Source organism: Carcharhinus amblyrhynchos, chromosome 12 (assembly GCF_965287045.1).
Source record: "Carcharhinus amblyrhynchos chromosome 12, sCarAmb.v2.hapA, whole genome shotgun sequence".
Taxonomy (NCBI): domain Eukaryota; kingdom Metazoa; phylum Chordata; class Chondrichthyes; order Carcharhiniformes; family Carcharhinidae; genus Carcharhinus; species Carcharhinus amblyrhynchos.
Window position 1 is genome coordinate 41915000 of NC_137335.1, and position 24905 is coordinate 41939904.

Here is a 24905-nt window from a genome sequence, read left to right on the forward strand (position 1 = left end):
CCAAATATTTCAAACTTCTCTTCAATCCTTTATTCCAACTTCTGACAGGAACCTGCCCAAGTTGTTCACTGCACACCTTTCTTGGCTTAGATAAATCTCACTCCTTTTGATAAGAATTCAAAGCACTTCAAGATGGCACCTGGCCAAAGCACTATGCAGTATCAGTATGATTGCCTTTGATTTGATCTGAATTAGCAGGAACTTTACCACAATTGCTACTGTGGTCTGTCCATCTGTCCCAAATTGCTTTCTGTTCTAGCAAGTTCAACATCATTTCACATCTTTTACAATATTAATATCTGGTCTTCATCACCTCTTTTTGAATTTTAACAGCCATTTGCAAATATCTCATCCAGGTCTTTTTACAATTCCTTACCCTTTTTTTTCCGACTCCTACCCTTTCACTTTTTTATAATCTGCTTAGTCTCCCCAAAGTAGAGGAGACTGCATTGGGAGCAGTGAATAGAGTAGACTAAATTGAAGGTGGTGTAAATGTAATGTTGCTTCACCTAAAAAAAAAAAGTATTTTTGTCCTTGAACACTGAAGGAGGAGGTAAAGGGGCAGGTGTTGCACCTTCTGCCATTGCAGAGGAAGGGAATAAGGAGTTGGGTGTGATGGCAGAATGGACTAGGGTGTCATGGAGGGAGCTCAATCTATGGATGTCCAATCCCTCTACACCTCCATCCCCCACCAGGAGGGTCTGAGGCCTTCTCTGTTTCTTGCTTGAGCAGAGCAACCTCCATTCACCACCACACTCCTCTATCTGGCTGAACTTGTACTGTCACTCAGCAACTTTAAGTTGTCTCTTCCTGCAAATAAAAGGTGGCCATGGGCACCCACATCTACCCCAGTGTTGCTAGTCTTTGTCTTTGTTCCAGTTGCTTGTGTCTGCACCCACACTTTTCTCCTCTATTACGTTGGTTACTGTATTGGTGCCACTTCTACACTCATCTGGATTGGGGAAGAAAAACAATTTTTTTTTTTGCTTCCAATTTCCACCTCCCTCCTTCCCTTCCCTGACTCCCCTATCTCCATTCTGGTGATAGACTGACCATCAATGTTCATTGCAAACCCACCAATCTCCACTACAGATCCTTGCAACCTGCATTCTGTAAGGATTCTGTCCTGTTGTCCCCATTTTCTCAATCTGTTGTATCTGTTCTGATGATGCCACCTATGAAACTTACACTTCTGATATATCTGCCTGTTTCCTTAACTGAGGTTTCCCCACCTCCTGTGATTGACAGGGCATTCAACTGGATTTGATCTATTTCCTACATCTGCCTTTTTCCCAAAACCACGATAAGATCCCCCTTGTCCTCATTTCCTGCCCCAATTAGTTTTTTTGTTGTCTATAATTGACATAAGTCTTGTCTTTAGTATTATTAAGGACAAGGAAAAGATGAGGGTGGTATAGTTCCTCAGGGAATTTGGTGCCAACTTGAGTCCCTGCCTACAAATACATTTTCTTTTTGTTTCAGATTCCAGCATCCACAGTAATTTGCTCTCGTCTTGATATTTAATTCACTGCCTCTTCTCTTCCAGGAATGCTTACCTTGCTTAAGTACTGTTCTTTGTGACAGGGTTTCAATTGATCTCTTTTGCCCTGTCCACCTTCATTGCCTTCCATTTACCTCCTTATGTTTGCCCATGCACTGTGGTTGATAGGGTTCTCAGCTATGTCTGACCCATCTCCTGTGCCTCTGCCCTCCCTCTTCCCCACCCACTCAGAACCACGATATGGTTTCCCCTTGCCCTTCCATGATATTTTTGCCAATCTCGCTTGCTTCCACCCATTGTTGGCCCTCTACCCAGCACCACCGCTGCCCCCCCACAACATAAATCTCATTGTATTCCTAGTTCTTTTTAGCTCTAAAGAGTCATCCAGAATTGAAATGTTGGCTCAGTTCTCTCCCTGTTTGATCGGCTGAGATTTTCCAGCATTTACTGTTTTTGTTGTATAAAATTGGTACAATTGCTGCTGTGCTAGTTGGATATTTGTACCAAAGTCTTATTCCTGCAGCTGTTATTCCTGATAAAGATTGAGGTATCCATTATCTGAAATTCTGAATTTATTGAATTTCGGGTTTCAGATTTTTGTTTTGGATATTGCATATAGGACTGGCTGACATACATTACAATTGCCTAAACCTCAGTCAGCTATAGTCTGAAGTAAATACAATGGCAAGAAAAGTAAGTTGTATCACTGAATGTTATATGTAATTTTTCATCTGCTGTGCCATTTGCAATTCTGCTTGTAGGAAAGGGTTCAATGTTGATGTACAAATAAAAAAACTTCCTGTGCTAAAGATTCGGCGTGATCAACAACATGTTGGCTTGGGTCAGGGACTTCCCGCATTAGAGAATGCGGTCACCTCAGTTCGTGTTACCTTGGGTCAGGGATTTCCTGCTAGGATGAGGTTCAAAAAGTTTGTGTTCAGTTCTTGGATTTGTAGATAAGGATACTTGTCCTGTAGGTAATTCTACATAATTCCAGTACCTCAAACTTGCATTTCTGATATGTCATTACATCAAAACAACGTCAAATCTCAATTGCCTTTTCCAACAGCACTAGTTACAATACCTGCTGCAGTGGAGAGCTATATATAACTTGGGCGAATGTGAGTTAGGGATATCTTCTCTCCATGCCACTACTTTAAGTGATATCTTTTGAAAACTACTAAAGTTCACCTAAAAATAAGTTGAGCTGAAACTTAATTTGAATTAGCAACTAACAACAATCTTAAGAGTATCCTTCATGTTTGGGCTGAGGCTTATGTTTTGACTTTCTTGCCCAGTTTTACACCTTTGTTTCTGGTGAGGCTAAACGATCATAGAGGAAACCCATGTTGTCTACATGGACTTTAGCAAGGCCTTTGACAAGGTACCACATGGTAGGTTGTTGCATAAAGTTAATCCTCATGAAATCCAAGGTGAGGTATCTAAAATGCATACAAAATTGGCTTCTTGACAGAAGCCAGAGTGGTTGTAGGGAGTTGTTTTTCAAACTGGAGGCCTGTGACCAGGGGTGTGCCTTGAATCAGTGTTGGGCCCACTGTTATTTGTCATTTATATTAGTGATTTGCCTGAGAATATAGGGGTCATGGTTAGTAAGTTTGCAGATGACACCAAGATTGGTGGCATAGTGGACAGTGAAGAAAGTTATCTCCAATTGCAACAGGATCCTGATCAATTGGGCCAGTGGGCTGATGAATGGCAGATGGAGTTTAATTTAGAAAAATGCATTTTGGTAGATTTGAGCCAGGGCAGGGCTTAATAAATGGTAGGGTGTTGGGGAGAATTATAAAACAGAGATCTAGAGGTACATGTTCATAGCCCCTTGAAAGTGGAGTCACATGTGGACAGAGTGGCAAAGAAGGCATTTGGTTTCATCGGTCAGAACATTGAATACAGGAGTCAGATGTCTTGTTGAAGGTGTACAAGACATTGGTAAGACCACACTTGGAATACTGTGCAATTCTGGTCACCCTATTATTAAACTAGAAAGTGCCGAAAAGATTTACTAGGATGCTACGGGACTTGATGGATTGAGTTATAAGGAGAGGCTGATTAGACTGGGACTTTTTTCACTGGAGCATAGGCTGAGGGGTGACCTTATAGACAGCTATAAAATAATGAGGGGCATAGACAAGATTGCGAAAAGATATTGACTATGGTAGGAGAGTCTAAAACTAGAGGGCATAGAACATAACAAGAAATAGGAGTAGGCCATCTAGCCCCTTGAGCCTGCCCCACCATTCAAGATCATGGCTGATCTGAAGTGGATCAGTTCCACTTTCCTGCTTCCTCCCCACAACCCTTAATTCCCTTGTCTATCAGAAACCTATCTACCCATGACTTAAATATATTCAGCGAGGTAGCCTCCACCACTTCTAATGGGCAGAGAATTCCAGAGACTCACCACCCTTTGAGTGAAGAAGTTCTTCCTCAACTCTGATCTAAACTGCCCTCCCGCCCTTATTTTGAGACTGTGCCCTCTAGTTCTGCTATCCTTTCTAAGTGGGAAGAAACTTTCCACCCTATCTAGCCCCTTGATTATCTTATGTCTCTATAAAATTCCCCCCCCCCGCCCTCAGCCTTCTAAACTCTGAGTACAGACCCAGTCTATTCAATCTCTCCTCATAGGCTAACCCCCTCATCTCTGGTATCAGCCTGGTGAACCTTCTCTGCACTTTTAAGGTAAGAGAGGAGTGTGTCCAGAGGGAAGTGGAACAAGCTGCCAGAGGTAGTAGTAGAAGAGGCGGGTACAATTTTATCTTATAAAAAGCATTTAGATAGTTACATGGGTACGATGCGTATAAAGGGATATGGGCCAAATGCAGGCAATTGGGATTAGCTTAGGGGTCTTAAAAATGGGGCAGCATGGACAAGTTGGGCTGAAGGGCCTGTTCCCATGCTGTAAACCTCTATGATTCTATCCAAATTATTACAGCATTTCTTTACAAGGAGCTATAAATATGGCATTGACATCAGAATAATACCACATTTTTACCCAAAGGTAGGGACAGAATTGCTGCAGATTAGAAACAGGTGATTGCTGCCTAGAAGGCTGAGAAATATTTGCTGCAGTCAATGTGTTTTTATGAACTGTTTTCAATTTTTTAAAATGATGTGTCTCATACTAAAGGATTTTTAACATTTTTCCTTAGCTCTGGTAGCAGTTTTCAGCATCCCTGTTGTTTATGAAAGACACCAGGTAAGTGTTGAATTCAATTATAGTTTTTGTATTTCCCTTTTTCCCCATAACATCCACATCCTGGTACTTTGGGCACAGACAATCATTGTGGTTAGCTGTCCCTTTATTTGAGGATGGCGTGTACTCAAGGTTGTGAATTTCGACTTAAACAGGCCTATTTCTCCACCCACAGATATTTGGACATAGAGAAAGGTGTCCCCAAGTAGAGATTCGCAGTACATGATTTGCTTCCTTCAGCTTCCCTGCCACATTCAGACTTGTCCATTAAGCTGCATCAAGCTGCCACCATGTAGAATGATTGTTTGCAAATTCCACCCAGCCATTAATATCAATGCTACCAAGCTTGAAGTAGAGCTTTGGAGTGTCTTTGAATCATTTTCCTCTTCTGGAATATTGGCTATTTGTGAGTTGAGAAAACAAAACCAAATGGGAGAGATGTGTTTGGCCATTTGGTTAAAGTGTCCAGTCCATAAAAAAAGTTGATTTTACAGGATTTTTGCTTCATTACTTGTAAAGCTGACTTCAAGAAGGACACGAATGTTTGTCGGATCCTCGCATTGAAATGGCAGGATGTGGTGGAGGCATTGCTGATGGAATTTCCCGTGAACTCTTGATGTGTCACCAATGCACCGTCCAGAGCTTGTTGCAGTACAGGAGTGTGATGATATGTGCTGTACACTATTAATTTGCAGATGCATTTTTTTTTTGTCACTCACTTGTTCTAGTTCGTAGAAGGCTGAGTTTGTGCAGCTAATCTGCTGTTAGATTTAATCAGTGGGGGCCTTTTGAGAGAGGTGGTGGATGCCAAGGTAATTCTAGAGAATATGTTGAAGAAATGACACTGGGAGCAGCTTATATATTTGAGTCTAAAATAGCTTCCATGTGTATCAATTTATGAGCTCTGGTTTTGCACTGATACAAGTTTTGTTAATAACTTAGCTGCTTCAGGCATCCTTGGAGGCTGGCTAAAATCTGCGCTGGATAAATGAAAAGGTACCTGTTTTAGGAGCCTTCTGAAGTACATCCCAGCTAGTCTCCTATATCTACAGTAGCTTAATAAATGACTACTTAAGGTGCTCTCTGGTACCTGGTGAAATGATAGAGAATTTATTTTAACCTGCCTTCTCTGGAAGAGCTGGCTGTTGCTCCTAATTTTGTAGCACGACAGTAAGCTGATGCTGACCATACTTGGCACTCCTGCCTCCTCTCTGCATTGGAGCTTGTGACGACTGAGCAGAGTGAGAATTCTGTCTCCTTCCCTGTTGTTTCTCATTTATTCAACAAAAAAAATTGTCCTGAGCTTTCACTTGCCCCTTTTACTTACTTCTCCTTTGCACTACTCCCATCATCTTCTTTCTGCCACTTCTGTTCTCTGTTCAGCAGGTGAGGCTGAATCTTTCAGATTGGGAAACTGTTTGATCTCTGGTCTGTGGTGTGTTTGCTGCCCTTAAGTAAACATTGTGACTATTGGCCTCTGAGTTTTAGGATCTGACCACATTTCAGAAACCAACTATAGAAGATGAATTTATGTCTTGGCCATCATGCCCTTAACCACCATCAATTTCCTCAAATCGATCTGATTCACCATCTCACTGCCATCTGTTAAGTCGGGATCAGAACCAATAACGTTTTTTAAAAATCCAGATGCATTGTTTTAACCAAGTGTGCCACAGGATCTCACTTTATTGTATATCAAACGAGCACTAACTTATCAGAATGGTTTATAACTGGAGATGTTATGCACATAAGTTATACTTTATTTCCCAATAATCCTCTTCTAAAGTACATCAATATTAAAGTCACTTATTTCTGTAGGGACCACTCGTAAATATATTCCAGTCCTCTACTCAGTTATTCTCAAGGGTAAAACTCCAATTTCCCATCTATTGTTTGTAGGTGCCTTGATCACTTGTTCTTGTTATTTTTTACTTTTGCAAGAAGAAACAGAACCAATGTAAATTCTCCACTAATTTCAAACCAGGCAACCTTCCAGATTCTCTTCCTTCAATCCCTGAGATTAATCTTCGTGTACTTTCCACAGTCAGTGACGAGGTTAGGTTTTCACTCTGCTTTGGCTATCGCTGAGTTGCAAACATGGTCCAACTAAGTACAAGCTCCCTCAGCAAACATCCTGATAAATTAAACCTTCCTAAGCTTAACCCATCTTCATGACGATGTAATCTGCTGTGGACTGTCCTTTGTTGATTATCCTTCATTTATGATTTTTTTGATAAAAATTTAGTGAAAGCTTTTAAACTTGCTGCTATACATCTCAAAGCAAAAGCATCTCTTTGGACTGTACTGCTTTGCAAGCATTACAGATATTATCAGCAGCTTATTAGCGGAGTAAACCCACTTTTATTGCTCCATCTTTTCTGACTTAATTTTGAATTGGTATTTCTTTGAGATTTTCTGGGGATCTCAAGTCCAGTATTTCAACTTCCTTGCCTTTCTGACTAATAATTTAAGGCTAGTTGGTCCTAACCTTTTTGCTGTAGTAGGCTCTAAACAAGCTTGCTCTAACTGCATTCATCCCATTTTCTAAGTTAAACTTTAATTTCTGAAGCTAAACATTACATTCTAAAACACACAAACCACACACTAGATATTTGCAAAACTGGGCTTGAAATTGAGGTTTGGCAAGTGGTGGTTGCTTTTCCTCATTCTTGCCATCAAAAATCTCTTGTGCGTTTGCTAGATTTTCTTGAGTATAGATAGTTAATAAATGTTATGACAATTAAGCCCTATCAAGCAGCTACGTGAAATTTAAAAATTTGGCTTAAATTAGTTTAAAAACATTGCATTGATTCTTTCCTATGATTCCCATTTCATTCAAATTAATTTAATCAGGAACTGTGGATGTTTCAGCTTCCTGGTTTGCATTTGTTAGTTTGATATCTTACAAGCTGTTGGCCTGTGCGTTTCTTTTGAAGCCCTCTAATAATTTACATTAAAATGATTAGATTGCCTCTGCAGCAGGAGAACATGATTACTAATTAATCTCATGATATCCAATCAGAGCAGTAGTTTGCTGCTTCTGTGGGGTTCAGCAGGCTCATTTAGCAAGAGGGTTAACCTTGGAATGCAAATGTTGAGATCATTAGAATACAGGCACTTGCTGTAATACTTCAAGAGAGTTGATCTGTTTTGAGCAGAAATGGTGGGGAAAGTGACTATTGCTTTATAGATTACCCATAGATGTTTTTAGCAAATGCACTAATCAAGCTTCAATGTCTAATTGACATCGTATCTTAAAATCTAACCTGTCATGTTCCATCTTTTGCACACTACGGGTATTTTAAGGATAATTTTTGTCTATAAGTAGGAGTTCACTGGAACTCCTGTTGCTGGTGGATGAGTCAGTTTTATACCTCGGGAGTTACTGTCTGCAGGAAGCAGTTCATCTCTGTATAATTACTAGTTGTTGCTGGTACACCTATATCAGTGACTTCAGTAAAATATTGCAAAGCATTTCACAAGTGCAATAAAATTTGACACTGGGCCATATGAATGATTAAGGCTGATAAACAAAAGCTTGATCAAAGCTATAGGCTGAGTATCTTAAAGGAAGAAAGAGGGGAGAAGAGAGTTGGAAGGGGAATTCCAGAGCTTAGGGACTTTGCACCTGAAAGCACAACTGCAATAGAGGAGCACCCAAAATCAAGGGATGCTCAAAAGTCTCAGAACTGAAACACCACAGAGGCCATTCAGTCCATCATATCTGTGCCAATTCTCCCAGTGACCCTACACATTCCTACTTTTTGGATAACAGTCCAATTTTGGCACTGTATTCCAGACTCTAATCACGCGCTGTGAGGTTTTTTTCCCTCAAGTTGTCACTATCTTTTGCCAATGCCTTAAATCTGTTTAGCCTTCTTTGCAATTCTTCCACCAGAGGGATCAGTTTTCCTCTATTTAGCTCTGTCTAGATCCTTCATGATTTTGAATACCTTGTCAACAGCCTTCAAGAAAAACCCTCCCAATTTCTCCAATCTATCTAATAATTAAAATTCCTCATGCCTGAAACCATTCTCAAACCTTTTCTGTACTCTAATGGCTTTCTGACTTCACATCCTTCCAAAGTGCAGTATCCAGAATTATATACTCAGTTACAATTGAGGCCAACCAAGTGTTATGTGGTTTAACACATCTTCCTTGTTTTTATACTGTCTGCCCTTATTAAAACAGCCTATGATGCTGTATGTTTTATTAAAAACCCTCTCAACTGCTACCTTAAATGATTTACGAATCTCCCCACCCAGGCCCTCTGCTCCTGCATCCCGTTTAGAATTGTACCCTTTAGTTTGTGTTGAATCTCTGCATTCTTCCTACCAGAATGAATTGCTTCACACTTCTTTGACTCAAGTTTCATTTGCCACTTCTCTGTCCATTCCTTTGAAGTTCTACACTAGTTTCCTTTAGTTGACCATGCTTCCAAGTTTCATGTTACCTGCAAATTTGAAATGGCCTGTATGCCAATTCTAGGTAATAGATTCCTGTTCTTCCTGATGTACATCAAACACAGATCCCAGTGAACCCCACAAAACTTCCATTAACCTGTTTGCTGCTAATTAGTCAATTCTGTATCCATTTACAATGGTCTCTTTTATTCTATGTACCTTTGCCCATAGGTCTATTGTGCAGGATTTTTATCAAATGCCCTCTGGAAGTCCATGTGCACCATATTATCCTCATTACCCTCATCAACTTTCACTAGTACCTTGTCAAAAAAACTCCAAGTTAAATAAAATTTGTCTTTGTATTTAAAAAAAATCCCTGCCAAATTTCTTTAAGCTTTGTTTGCCCAAATGTATGTTAATTTTGTTTCTTGAAGCCTCTGCATAGCTGAGATTCAAGGGACAGGCCTGTAGTTGCTGAGCCTATCTTTATACACCTTTTTATTGCACAAGTGTTTACAACCGAGTCCTTGGAAGTCTGAAAAATTATGGCTAATGCCTCTGCAATTTCCACTCTGATTTCCCTCTGTAGACTTGGATTTATTCTTACCACCTCATGTTGCATTGCATCATAACCTCCACGTTGAAATAATTTGAGTTATTTGGTACTTTTTAAAAAAATCCTATTCTGCAAACTAAATGGCTCTTGAGAACTCTATATTCTCTATATTCCTATTATACTGCTGACCACTAACCATATTAATGCACGTTTCAAGTAATAATGAACTGCTTAGTCTTGAGTTGAAAATTTTCTCTGGCCCTTCTTGAGGTCTTCAAAATTAATGGTGGCGACCCTTGAATTCTAAGTGATCATTGGATTTGCTAAGATTACTGCTTTGCTTTTAAGCAGATCTATAAATTCAGTTTATCTGGTTTCAAGGCTGTTTTTGCACATGAATGAATAACATTTCCCCAAACCAAAAGGTCTATTCACGATAATGAAGAACGTATTTCTGGTCATACAGGAAGGCTGAGATCAGCTGGAGCCATTTAGTCTTGTTAGACATCCCACAGTGATATTAAATCTATGAATATACATTTACCTGTTTTTATTTCTTTTTTAGGCTCAAATTGATCATTACATAGGGATAGTAAGCAAGCAGATTAGAGATGTCACTGCTAAGTAAGTATACAAATTTGGAACATCGTTTTCCTGGCAACCATGCAGTATAATTTTCTATTGCCAGGCAAAGGTGGTTGTTTCAATGTGCATTTAACACTGTTTAACTGTTCTTGGGTTTTGCTGACACACCTTCAGAAAATGCATATTTGTAGAACTCTAGTGCAGTGTCGATCTTGCACATAGAACGTTCTTGTCAAAATGACTGCCAAATTACACAAATTTGTTTCCCAAGGGGAATTTTAAATATATCATTCTTTAAATTTTGACATTAGCTGTGCTATAATTAACACTTGGATGTATTGTGACACATTTACAATTCCATGCCGTAGTTGCCCATTATATATCTTGCATAGTTTAGAAAGGTGGTAATGTATTAGGAGTTATGAATTAATTAATACAATATGCTACACCTGAGGTTTTACCATGTTTTTTGATGTTTTGTTAGGGCTGATGTTTGACTGGTGTGATGCATTTCTTGAGCATGAAGGTTGTTTTAGTTGATGGCATGATTCCTGTGCTCTTTCAGTAATCCTTAATTTCCCATGTCATAGTCATATCGGCTTTTCATAGCATTCTTGGGCATTTGTGTACTTGTTAGTGTGCAGCTTGATTTGGAATGTTTTCAGCTTGTCTATGTTGTGGAATTCTTGTCTGTTTTTGTCATCTTCAATTGACTTTTATCAGTTCGTATGTTGTCTAGTAGTCATCCCTTGCAGAGGATGTTGAAAAAATATTTTTTAATTCAATGGTGTATTGAATAGTCCTGTAATATGAAATGTTGCACAAAATAGGAGCATGGTTTTCAGTGGAAAGTACACAATATTCCTTATTACATTGATCTGCATGAAAAACCTTCAATATCATTCTAAAGCTTTTCTAGTATTTCAAGCAGTTTAATTTATAATATCTTTCTGACCATCAACCATGATGAATTTGGCAAGTTTACTTCAGTGTTGTAGTAGCTGGGTAAATTGGGACCCACAGGTTGAGTGCAAAGCACATGTTAATGCATCTATTATACTGTGCTATGAAGTGTTTCATTTACAAATAGACAGACACTGCTGTTTTTAGTGTTCAACCATCATTTGTTTTGGAAATGTTAGAGTCTATATGTCAAACTATTTGTAAATTTTACCAAATGAATTAAGATCTCTACCATCCTTTTGGCTGTTTTATCTTTGTCCATACTATTTTTTTGAACCATCATGTAAGACTTGGGGTTGTGTTTGGCCTATGGTACCAATTATTGGTTTAAAATGGTATCTGATGGAGGCAATTAGTCCAACTTGGCATGAGACTGCTTATGATTTTTGGATGTGCTGATTTGTTTTGTGCATAATTGTCTTGTTTTTATATTTACTCATTCTGTTCATGCCCAAGATTTGGTGTTTTTGACTTTCGATGTATGAATTGTAAGTGTGTCATGGGTACTCCATATTTAGTTGCAGAAATTTTGTTCAGGTTTACATCCTCCAGATCCTTCATAATTAGACCTGGCTCCATAATGTCCACAGCTTTAAGCAAGAAGAATTGCATTTTCAGATTGTTTCTATTTATGAATGTATACTAAAATAATATCTAATGTGTATTTATGGTACTTTGTCCTTCTCTTAACAGTTCTTAACATATGCTGCACTGTCGTTACTGTCTGCTCATATGTCTAGATTTTAAGGTTGTAAAATTATAAGGATCAATGTAATGGTATAGACTAGTATAAATGTAAAACAATTTGATATTTTAAATAAATGGATGGAGATAATTGTGAAGTGTATATCAATTTAATTATTCTCATTTTAGGATTCAAACAAAAGTTCCTGGGCTGAAGAGGAAAACTGAGTAAAGGAGCTTTTCCTGTGCTTCATGGCATGTTTTCTTCTGGGCTGTCACTTGGATTGTCACGGGGAGGGTTGGGAAGAACAAAATAGCCTTGGAACTGCAGTGTAATTTGCAAATATGTTTTCCATTTTGGTAGTAACAAACGGTGTTTAACTGTAGTCTATTTCATGATCCATTATATCTCACACTAACATGTAAGAAGTTTGAAATCAGTTTATTTATCTCATTTGGTACAGAGAACACTGGTTTGTATTAAAGATTTGAGAAGCTGTACATTGCACGTGTCGGGGTAGTGTCTTACTATGTGAAAACAAATCATGTGCAGTTGGAGCTTTTGGTATTCCCTGCCCCCCAGTTTGCACACTGTTTGTAGGATCTATGCTGTGAGGTTGGTGCAAATTTCTAACCCCATGTGATCAAAATATTTACTGTACTATTGTAGTGAAATTTGAGGTCTTGCTTTTCTGACTAAAACCTTTCGCTGTATTAAGATTTTACTGTTTTAACAATTACCCAGTTAGTGTTTCACGAAGCTAAGGAGTTGACCTGAGCAGCTCCGCAGTGCTTGACATTTCAGAGTTAACTGAATTTTAAAGATGGATCCACAGCACTGAACCATACAGTAAGATATATATTGCATAAAATAAGATCGCAGCATAAATGTACAACTCATCAAACTTTCATCTGTGTTGCAAGAAATGTATGAGCACACATAGCAAAATTTTAACTGTACTTTGATTATTTGTGGACTGTATCTAATGCTATGAATAAATGTAACTTGGAAATTTCAAGCATTGTTTGATGCACAAATGTGAGAATGAGCATTGCATTGTAAATGAATTGGGCTCAGGCCTTTGTCTGGGGAATGCATTGTGAAATAAAAATGAGAATGAATAAAGCTTACAGAAAAAGGTATGCACTTTGTGAAGCAAATATTTACACAGAATACAATCTTGCTAATTATATCTATGCTGGCTGTTTACTAAGGTAACCCTGCACAGGCCATGTAGCCCTGTAGCTTTCTATTTCAAGTATTTATAGAATCATAGAATGGTTGCAGCACAGAAGGAGGCCTTCTGCAAGACCTACTTGTCTTTTCCCTGCAACTCTGTAAGCATGTTGCAAGAGCATTGGAGTAGAAGAAGAGGGAAGTCAGTTGTATAGGACTTTGGTGAGAAAACACCTGGGGGACTATGTAAAGTTTTGGTCTCCATTTTAAGGACACAAGAAATAGGTTCTGCAGTTCAGTATATTCTTTGCTGATCTTGGACTTCGACTCACTTTTTTTACCCATTCCCTGTATCCTGATTCCTGAGACCAAAAATCTGAACCCAGCCTTGAGGGATTCAACAATGGAGCATCCAAAATCCTTTTGAGGTTGAAAATTTCAAATTTGTGATGTAATTTCTCCTCATGTTAGTCCTAAGTGATTGCCCCCTTATCCTGAGACTGTGCCCCTGCATGTTCAAACAATCCCGCAGCATCAACCCTATTAAGCTCCTTCAGAATTTTGTATGTTTCGAAGAGGTTGCCCCTCATTCTCTAGAGTTTAGAAGAATATATATTTACTCAGCCCCTCCTTATAGGACAACCCCTCATTCTAGGGACTAATTTTGTTGAGCTTTTGCTATATCACCTTCAATGCAAGTCTACCCTTTCTTGAATTGGAAACCATATAGAAACATAGAAAATAGAAGCAGGAGGAGGCCATTTGGCCCTTCGGGCCCACTCCACCAAACATTTTGATCGTGGCTGATATTCAATGTCATGATCCTGCCCCCTCCCACACACATTCTTCATCGTTTTAGCCCCAAGAACTATGCCTAATTTCTTCTTGAAATCGCACAACGTTTTGGCCTCAACGACTTTCTATGGCAGTGACTGTTACAGATTCATCACTCCTGGTAAATTTCTCCTCCCCAGTCCTAAAAGATTTCCCCCTTATCCTCAAACTATGACTCTTGGTTCTGGGCTCCCCCACCATTGGGGTATACTTTTGTGTTTTATAAATTTCTGAGGTTCCCTGCCTTCTAAACTCCAATGAATATAATCCTAACTGACTTGGTCGCTCCTCATGACGAACCTGCCATCCCAAGAATCAGCTTGGTAATCCTTTGCTGTCTTCCCTCTACAGCAAGGACATCTATCCTCTGATAAGGACACCAAAAATGCACACAGATGGCTTCACCACCTTGTACAATAGCAGTGAAACATCTCTATTTCTATACTCAAATCTTCTTGCCACAAAGGCCAACATACCATTTTGCTGCCTTTTCTGCCTGTGGTACCTGCCCGCTTGCTTTCAACAACTGATGCACAAGGGCACCAAGGTCTTACTGAGTATCCACCTCTTTCAGTTACGCCCATTCAAATAATCTGCATTTCTATTATTGCTACTGAAGTGGATAACCTTACATTTGTCCACTTTGTACTGCATAAGCCCCCGTGGCCTGTCCAAATCATACTGAAGCATCTCTGTATCTTCACAGCTCTCCCTCCCACTCAACTTTGCATTATCTGCAAACTTGGTGATAATTAAGTTCCCTCTTCCAAATTATTAATGCCTTTGAGGAAGCGAACTCAAGACTCACGACCCTCAAGATTTTTCCTCACTTGTCTTGATTGAGCGACCCCATAATTTTAAACAGCGACCTCTAAAGCAGGATACTCCTGCAAGAGGACCCAACTCTCTCTCATTCAGCCTGTTAAGACTCTTCAGGATCTTTTAATTAAAGAGCCTCTTACTCTTACTGACAATTGTACAGGATTTTGGTGATACCACAATTAGAATACTGCATGCAGCAATAGCAATAGACCAGAGGATTGGGAGCAGTTCAAAATTCAGCAAAGGATTAATTAGGAAGGGGAAAATAGTATTAAAGCTAGCAGGAACATAAAAACAGAAAAAGATTGACAAAAATGAATGTAGGACCTTTACAGTCAAAAACAGGAGAATTCATAATTGGGAACAAAGGTCCTTTTGTTCATGTTTACAAGTTTTATATCTTTTAAAAATACATATTCTTGCAATCTGAGAATAATCTCCTACTAACTCTCTTATGCCCATCTATCATCATGTTGACTCAGTAAACCTGTCTAAACTCCTTGCAGCCTCATGTTCTGTCAGCTTATCTCTTCTCCAGTTTTGTGTTGTCAGCAAACCTGGGTATATTTTCTGACCCTTCATCCATGTCATTGATATAGATTGCAAATAGCTGAGAGTCCAGCCATTAATCCTCACAGCACCCCGGTAGTTTCAGCCTGGCAATTTAATGTCCAGTTTATGTCTACTCTTTGCTTCCTGTCTGTTATTTTGATGCCTTTCCTTGCATATTTCCTCCTTTTATTCTACTAGTTACATCCTCAAACTCTTAACATACTTAAGAGCACTAGATGGTCTACTCCTGCTCCTAGTTCTTACGTTCTTATGTTCTACTTGCCTTTTTGTAAAACGACGTTGACTTGTTTGGAATCATAACTACACTTTCCAGATGCACTGGGGAGGTTTCACTTATAGATTCTAGCCTTTTCTCAGTGATGCTTATCAGACTAATTGGCCTGTTGTTCCTTTTTTTGTTCCTCCTTTTTTTATGAAAACTAGTGCTACGTTTATCAATTTCCAGTCTAGTGGGACCATTCCTGAATTTAAAGATTTTGAAAACAAAGCACAGATACTCATCTTCGTAACAAACTCTTTTAGAATTCTAGAATGTGGATTCATCAGGTCCTGGGGATGTGTTCCATATGGTTTTCCAAAACCTTTATTCTGCTGATATGTTACCTTAATTTCCTCCCTGTTTAAGTCCTTGAACTACCCTCTAATTCTGTTATGCAAACTTGTGTCCTGCTGTGGAGATGGACACAATATTTGTCTGACGCCTCTGTCATTTTCTCATTTAGTAAAAAGTCTGACAACACCAGGTTTTAGTCCAACCGATTTATTTGATAGTAAACTCACAAGCTTTCGAGGGGACTCTTTGTCAGGTGAATGGAGAGTTCTGGCCTCGGACAGAGCATTTAAAGCACAGGCAGTTTAGAGATTACTGATTAGAATGCAAATCTTTACACCTAACCTGCTGTTCAAGTCCTGAAGTGGCTGACAATGTGTGTGGAAGGAGCACTGATCACAGGTTAAAGAGATGTGTATTGTCTCCAGACAGCACAGTGAGTGAGGTTTTGCAAACCCAGGCAAGTCACGGGGGTTACAGATAGTGCGACATGAACCCAAGATCCCTGTTGAGACCGTCCTCGTGTGTGGAACTTGGCTATCAGTCTCTGCTCAGCGACTCTGCGCTGTTGTGTGTCGTGAAGGCCGCCTTGGAGAACGCTTACCCGAAGGTCAGAGGCTGAATGCCTGTGACCACTGAAGTGTTCGCCAACAGGAAGGGAACAGTCTTGCCTGGTGATTGTTGAGCGATGTTCATTCATCCATTGTCATAGCTATGACAGCGCAGAGTCACTGAGCAGAGACTGATAGCCAAGTTCTACACACATGAGGACGGTCTCAACAGGGATCTTGGGTTCATGTCACACTATCTGTAACCCCCATGACTTGCCTGGGTTTGCAAAACCTCACTCACTGTGCTGTCTGGAGACAATACACATCTCTTTAACCTGTGATCAGTGTTCCTTCCACACACATTGTCAGCCACTTTAGGACTTTAACAGCAGGTTAGGTGTAAAGATTCGCATTCTAAACAGTAATCTCTAAACTGCCTGTGCTTTATATGCCCTGTCCGAGGCCAGAACTCTCCATTCACCTGATGAAGAGGGAGTCCCCTCGAAAGCTTGAGTTTACTATCAAATAAATCGGCTGGACTAAAACCTGGTGGTGTTAGACTTTTTACTGTGTTTACCCCAGTCCAACGCTGGCACATCCACATCATTTTCTCATTTCCCATGATGATTTCTCCTGTCTCTGCTTCTAAGGTACCTACATTTTCTTGAGCTAATTAAAAGCTCTTGGTTTTTCTTATTTCTGACTAATTTCACTCCTCCCCTTAGACTTGCTACTATCCTTTGCAACAACTTAATCCTCACTTTGAAATCTCATGCTAAACTTTGAGTGAACCCCAATTGGGTCTGTCTTGCTGAGTTTTCTGTTTAATAGAATGTATTTTTATTGAGCATTTGAATTGTTTCTTTACTACTTTTCCACTGCAAAACCATTTATTTACCGAACCAACTTTAGCCAGTCGTTCCATGTGCTTGGCTTTCCTTGCATTTAAAATTCTACTTTGGAGTATATAACTTTCAGATCTAACATTAATTATGCTATTTTCTAATTAACCCTGCCTTGTTGCACAAGTACAGGAACGACTAAACTTTCTGAACCTTGTACAATGATTTTCAAACATTTAAGAGCCTTTCCCTTGCACACTAGTGTGAAGAAATCTTGGTCACAAAAATTTAAGCACAAATAACATAAGTATGTATGCAAGAATGTTTACTGATGTATTTATCTCTACTTCCCCGTACCTGTCTTTGCAAACCAACGTTCCTTCCCCGGCTTGGGTTTTAATCTCTGCACCAACCTGCAGCGCAGCACTAATTTCCTCTTTTGCCAGCCCATCACTTGCATTTAGTCCAGGAGAGATTCTGCCCAGCTTCTGTTGTCTAAGCATCCACTGTTTTTAGCACAAACCGATTAAGATTGCAGCAAAGGTTGTGTTCACACAGTATGTGGGTACCAACCACTGTGCTGAATACACAATTGTTCACCAGCCCTTCTGATCCTATTGTGTGCTGCTGCCTACATGAGTGTGCTCTGTGACACACACATTCACACTGGGCTTTCAGCTTTTAATAGATAAAATACAAAGATGTAGTTTGGCCACCCCTGCAGTACTTGATCTAAAATAAATCTGTCCCTAGTCAGTTCCACAACATATCGTTCCAGGAAACTGTTGCAACAATTTCTACAAGCTTGTCTTATAGACCATCCTTGCCAATTTTTGTCCCAGTCTATATGAACTTTAAGTCCCCTACAATGATTGCATTGTCTTTGTTACAAGCTCTTAAAATTTTGTTTAATATTCTGTCCAACAGGACTGTTGGGGTCTTACAAAGTACTGCCACCAGTGTTCTCTGGTTCTATTCCTAATCTCCACCATATTGATTTTTAAAAGAAACAATTGATGTGATGTGGGCGTTGCTGACTAGACCAGCATTTATTGATCATCCCTAATTGCCCTTGAATTGAGTGACTTGCTAAGCCATGTCAAGTTATTTAAAAGTCAGTCAAAGACCTGGATTCGCATGGAGGCCAGATTTGCTTCCCTAAAGGGCATTAGAACAGGTGCTGGAGTGTGGTGACTAGGAGATTTTTCACAGTAACTTTATTGCAGTCTACTTTTGATACTAATAAAGTAAGCTAGTGAGCCAGATAGGTTTTGATGACAACTCAGTTGTGCAGGAACAGGATTAGTCCACTGTTAATACCATTATGCCACCAATCTCTTCTGACTCTATTTCATGATTTACTGAGTCTGGATCCTTTCTTACTAATGTCTTTTATGGCATCTTTAACTCTCAGCATCATCATTCCTCTGCCATTCTGTGTCTTTCTGAAATAGTGTATCCTGAAACATCTGTTTCCTAATTTTGGATCACCTTGGAATTTGTCTCTGGCGATTTGAATCAAAGCCATTTGTGCTACGGCTGTGTCTAATTGCAGATGCTTCCCAAATTCAGATGAGGCTTTAATTCAATTTTTTTACTGCTATTCCTGCATGGACTTTGCTCAATATTGCACAATTACTGTTAAGTTCAGTCTCTTCCTTCACCCACTTTGCTACACACTTTCACTGCTTTGACTCCTGGGATTTCTCGATCTCCCTTCACCTGCATTTCATACCCCAAAGTCTTGTCCACAGGCTAGTTATAAGATGTCTGGAATATTTTTAAGTTGCGCCTGCTTTAAGTTGAGCCCATTCCAAGGAATAGCTCCCTATTCAGAGTACTGATGCCATTGCCCCATGGTTTGAAACCTGTTCCTACACAGCTAAGTCTCATGTTCACTTCTCTAATTTGCTTGACGCTGTGGTTAGCACTGCTGCATCACAGCGCCAGGGACCTGGGCTCAATTCCAATATAGTCTGCACACTCTCACCATGTTGATGTGTTTGCTCTGGTTTCCTCCCACAGTCCAAAGATGTGCAGATTAAGTTGATTGGTCATGGTAAATTGACCTTATTGTCAGGGGGATTAGAAGGATAAATATATGGGGTTAGAGGAATATAGCCTGGGTGGGATTGTGGTCGCTGCAGAATTGATGGGCTGAATGGCCTCCTGCTGCACTGTAGGGATTCTATGCCAATTGGGACATAACTCAGTTGGCAATGTAGAGATGATTACCATTCTGCATTTTAATTTGAATCCTAAATCCTCAAGCACTCAGCCAAACATCATTTGCAATGCTACCTATGTTGTTGTTTCCTATATGGACCATGCCGAGTGGTTCCTTCCCTTGCGACTCTCAAGTTAGTCATCAGCCACAAGGAGATGTCCTGAACCCTCTTATCAGGCAGAAGCTTTGGAGTTCCTGATTGTAGTTGCAAGTCTGGCAGCATCTGCAGAGAAAAACAGACCAGTATTCTTGTCTTCACACTTTTGGTTTTTTCCCATGAATGGGGACATGAGTATTTCCCTCCTGGTGGTGAGGGGAGCACCCCCCCCCCCCCCCAACCCTTTAGTGGTGGGGAGGATGGTTCCCCCCTCCCCCCATCGCACTGGTGAAAATGGGTCACTTGACTTGCACAACACAGACTTGAGGATGGCTCAATTCCACCCCCTGCCAAGTTAGAGGCCACAATCTGCCTGCCCAATGAGAGACATTCAGTGATGGGGTGCCCTCAGGACCTGCCTCCTCAGACCTGGTTAGCAGTGCCAAGCTTGCACTGGCACCCTGACAGTGTCATGTTGTTGACCTGGTTCCTTGGACACTGGGTGGGTGGGGGGAGGGGCAAGGAAATAAGTGCTGTGCCCATGTGTCACTCTGTTACTGCCAGGCTGTGGAGGAATAGTCGTCATAGTAGTCCTGGAGATTGGTGGACTTGGATGTGGGGGGTGGGGGTGTGGTGCAGGAGTGTGGTGAAGGGAGGGTTGACCTCTGGACTCAGGTTTCTTGTTTTCCCTGGCCAAGGTGGAGTTCGTTCTCAGGATGGTGATTTTGGACATCATTCTGAGAAATATATTCATCATTTTCTCTGTCCTTTTTTAAAAGCTATGAACTGCCCTTGCCATCTCGATATTCATGCTTATGAATATATGATATTAGCATAGGCCAATCCCTAATGTGGAATGGAGTGCTGTGGTGATTTTGAAGGCTGCCATAAGTTCCAGGTATTAAATGACCACTTTAAAATGCTCTTATAAATAGGATGTGTTAGTTTTATCAGGGAGCTCCCCTTGCTTCCTCTTAAGGCAAAGCTGCTCTGAAACCTCTGAAGTAGTTTGGTCGGTTTCTGTGGTATGTACCTTTTTAACTTAAAAAAAAAAGTAGCATCTGGTGTCTGATCCTTCCAAATGATTTGATTGGGTTGGATCACTTACCTCCTAGATAGGAGCTTGAGTTTTTTTTCCCTTCATGGTTGAATGCATCTCAATATTTTGTTAATGTTGCAGTTAGAAAAGGGGTGCGAAATCTTATAAATGATCCAATTTGTCAAAGGCAGGTTGTTTATAAACACTGCAGTTAGAAATAAAGGCAGCAATAAAGGAATAATTTGCCTTGGGGGAGTGGAGAGCACTGGAGCTGTGAGGGAGACAATTCAGGGAGCAGTGTGATGTGGCACCAATCAAAGTAACTAGTAGATTGGTGTATCCTGTTGAGTATTTGTGATGTAATTAATTGCATAACACTGAGGTAGGGATTTAGAAAATAGAATAATACTTGGTTCCTAAATAGTGTAAGTAAGGCCCCCCAGTAATATAATGATTTTAAGAGAGCAACCAGGTTAATCGAGGGACATGATAGCAGGAGACCTCAGACCCAAGACCCATGATATGTTGAAGTACAATGAGGGATGCTGACCATGTGCTCAGAAAGTGTGTTCAAATGTAGTTTCGAGCCAACTGGATTTTGTAGCTGGAGCTGCCAGTGGACTCACTGTGGAGCATCCATGATGCTTAGTAAGTCATGAATAACACGTTTAGAGAGGTGGTCACACTGCAGGGGAGGGTTGCACAGGTAGAAAGGGAAGGGGTGACCATCACAAACAATAAAGGATTCAAAGGTAATGCAGGAGTCCTTTGTGGTCATCCCCCTCTCAAACAGATATACCGCTTTGGGTGCTATTGGGGAGGTGATGGCCTTTCATGAGAAAGCAGCAGCTAAGTCACAGCACTGTGGGTGGTGCTACTGCTCAAAGGAATGGAAGGAAAATGAATGGTAGGGCTATAGTGATAGGAGATTCAGTAGTTAGGGGCACAGACTGATGCTTTTGTGGCCGCAAATGTGAAATCAAGGTTGGTACTAGGGTTCAGGATGTTACGGAGCCGCGGCAAGGAAAATGAACAGCCAGTGGTCATGGTATACATTGGTACCAACGATGTGGGTAAAGTAAGGGATGAGGAGACCTGTAAGCTGAGTACAGGAAGTTAGATAAATTAAAATGCAGAACACCCAGATTTACATGCTAGTGAAAGCAAGAATAAGAGGTTGGACCAAATGAACATGTGACTGAAGAGATGTTATAGCTGCATTTTTAACCCTTTTAGGGACAGAGTTTTTTCTGTCACCATGGCCTCTGCAGCATCTATCTCCTTGGTGAAAATGGATGCAAGGTATTAATTTAAGTCTGTCATTCCTGAATTTGAAACAAAAACAGAAACTGCAGGAAAATCTCAGGAAGTCTGACAGCATCTGTGGAAAGAGAATAGAGCCAATGTTTTGAATCAGGATGACCCTTCATCAGAGCTGAAGACAAGGAAAATCAGACAAGATTTATTCTATGAGGGGGTGTTTCTGGGGTGGGGGGATAAGATGGAGGGGAGTGGTATGGATAAAAAGACAAAACGAATGTAAATAGTGTTGATAAAGGCTGAGAATAGTGCTATGAGTTTCTGTTAAGAGACTGGAATGTGTAAACGGCAGAACAAAGATGCAGAATGTCAAAGGACAACTTGAGGAATGTGGCAATTGATCCTAATGGCTGGGGTGGGGGGGACAGGTGGGAAGGAGAGGTGGGGGCTGGAAAACAAGGCGGAAAGTGAGATTTTAGAATTGCAAAAATAAGAATATAAAGTAATAAGAATGGATGAATAAGCTGAAAATGGGATGAAGATGGAGGGAAGAGTTCATGCTCTGAAGTTGTTGAACTCAACATTAAGTCCAGAAGGCTGTAAAATGCCCAACTGAAAGATGAGGTGGTGTTCTTCCAGTTTACGTTAAACTTCACACGAATACTGCAACAGCCAAAGGATAGACATGTGGACAGGAGAGCAGGGGAGTGGGTTGAGATGGCAAGCAACAGGAAGGTCTAGGTCCTGCTTGCGGACAGACTGAAGATGTTCTGCAAAGTGGTCACCCAGTCTGCATTTGGTCTCTCCACTGTTGAGTAAACCACATTAGGTTGATCTAAACATTTGGGGTACATCCAGGAATCTCATGCTGCCTAATGCAGAAAACCTAGGCAATTGATGGACTAAATCCTTAATAGTGAGGTGAGAACTTATCCTATAGTCCACTTTACAATCTGCTCAGTTTTCTATCTGATGTGAGCAAAAATTGGCTGCTAACGTACTGTTTCTCTCCTGTTTATTTGTCTCTTCAGCGTTTGTACTGATGTAAGACCCATCTTAATTGGATACTTTTATTCTTTTGATTTGGAGGTGCCTTAAGCTGTAAGAGTGTTGAATTTTATTCTCTGCCATCAAGTAGAAACTCAATTCAGCAAAGGTTGTATGTGAATACTTACTGCTCATGTGGCATTCCTACATGTGCTATCATTACATGAAAATTATCTGATTACTTCTACTTGCATTACAATACCTCATACAAGGATAGGCCTATGACTCAGAATTTCTACACAAATATTGCAGTTTTAGCAGTAACACCAGGAATGTTGTGCATTCTCCCAGGGTTCGCCAATCAATCACAATTCAGCTCCCCCAAATTTGTATAAGTCTGAACCAGCTTAGGAAGTAGAAAGACAAATAAGTACAATTATTTTAAAGCCAGCGCTAAGTGCATCGAATCTTAAACGACTATCACGATATAGTACTATTTCAAATAATAGTTCTGTAGAATTTAATACATTTCAATCGGACCTCTCGGAAACAGAGGGGAATTATGCATAGAGCCCAAGGAAGTAGGTGAGATCCTAAATGAATACTTTGCATCAGTATTCACAAAGGAGAGAGACGAGTTGACTGGGAGTGTCTCAGAGGGAGGTGTTGCCCTATTAGAGAATGTCTCAATTACAAAGGAGAAAGTGTTAGGTTTTCTAGGGAATGTTAAGACAGACAAATCCCCAGAGCTTGATGGCAACTATCCTAGACTGCTCAGGGAGACGAGATAAAATTATTGGCTCTAACAGAAATCTTTCTCTTCACTGGACGCAGGTGAGGTCCCAGAGGACTGGAGGATAGCAAATGTGGTCCGTTTTTAAGAAGGATAGCAAGGATAACCCGGGTAATTATAGGCCGGGAGCTTGACGTCCGTGGTAGGGAAATTGTTGGAGAGGATTCTTAGAAATAGGATGTATGCACATTTAGAATAGAATACTCTCATTAGCAATAGACAGCATGGTTTTGTAAGAGGGAGGTCATGCCTCAAAAATTTGGTTGAGTTTTTTGGGGAGGTGACAAAAATGATTGCCGAGGGAAGGGCTGTGGATGTCGTCTATAAGGATTTTAGTAAAGCGTTTGACAAAGTCCCTCATGGCAGGTTGGTTTAAAAGGTTAAATCTCATGGGATAACAGGAGAGCTAGCTAGATGGGTGGCGAACTGGCTTGGCCATAGAAGAGAGGGTAGCAGTGGAAGGGTCTTTTTCTGGCTGGAGGTCTCTGACTAGTGGTGTTCCACAGCGCTCTGTACTGGGACCGCTGCTGTTTGTGATATATAAATGATTTGGAAGCAGGTATAACTGGTGTGATCCATAAGTTTGCAGACGAGACAAAGATGGCTGGACTTGCGGATAGCGATGAACATTGTCAGAGAATACAGCAGGATATAGATAGGCTGGAAACTTAGGCAAAGAAATGGCAGATGGAATTTAATCCAGATAAATGCAAAGTGATGCATTTCAGTAGATCTAATGTAGGGGGCAGCTAAACAATAAATGGCAGAACCAGCAGGAGTATTGACACAGAGGGACCTGGGTGTGCAGGTTCACAGATCCTTAAAGGTGGCAACACAAGTGGAGAAGAAGGCATATGGCATGCTTGCCTTTATAGGATAGGGCATAGAGTATAAAAGTTGACATATGATGATGCAGCTATATAGAACGTTGGTTAGGCCACATTTGGAATACTGCGTCCAGTTCTGGTTGCCATATTACCAGAAGGACATGGAGGCTTTGGAGAGAGTACAGAAAAGGTTTACCAGGATTTTGCCTGGTACAGAGGGTCTTAGCTATAAGGAGAGATTGGGTAAACTGGGTTTGTTCTTCCTGGCAAGATAGAGGATGAGGGACATACACACAACGGGTCGTACTTGGGCTTCTTTTGGTTGTTCGAGATTGACCCAGTGCTTCATGTCGTTAGTGTGTGCTTAAACTGGACCAGATGCTGGGCAAGACGACAGTTCAGTGACTATCACTGTTTGCT

The 24905-nt window shown here is 40.5% G+C and overlaps 1 protein-coding gene across 1 annotated transcript in view; it reads left to right on the plus strand.

Annotated features, from left to right (window-relative positions):
- LOC145350938 (uncharacterized) overlaps positions 1 to 13049 on the plus strand; it is an 84595-nt gene extending 71546 nt beyond the window's left edge. Inside the window, exons 7-9 of the mRNA XM_080200438.1 lie at positions 4672 to 4718; positions 10240 to 10298; positions 12096 to 13049. Coding sequence (XP_080056564.1) covers positions 4672 to 4718; positions 10240 to 10298; positions 12096 to 12138 — 149 coding nt within the window. The 3' untranslated portion in view covers positions 12139 to 13049. The remainder of the gene's footprint in view (positions 1 to 4671; positions 4719 to 10239; positions 10299 to 12095) is intronic.
- The last annotated feature ends 11856 nt before the right edge of the window (positions 13050 to 24905 follow it).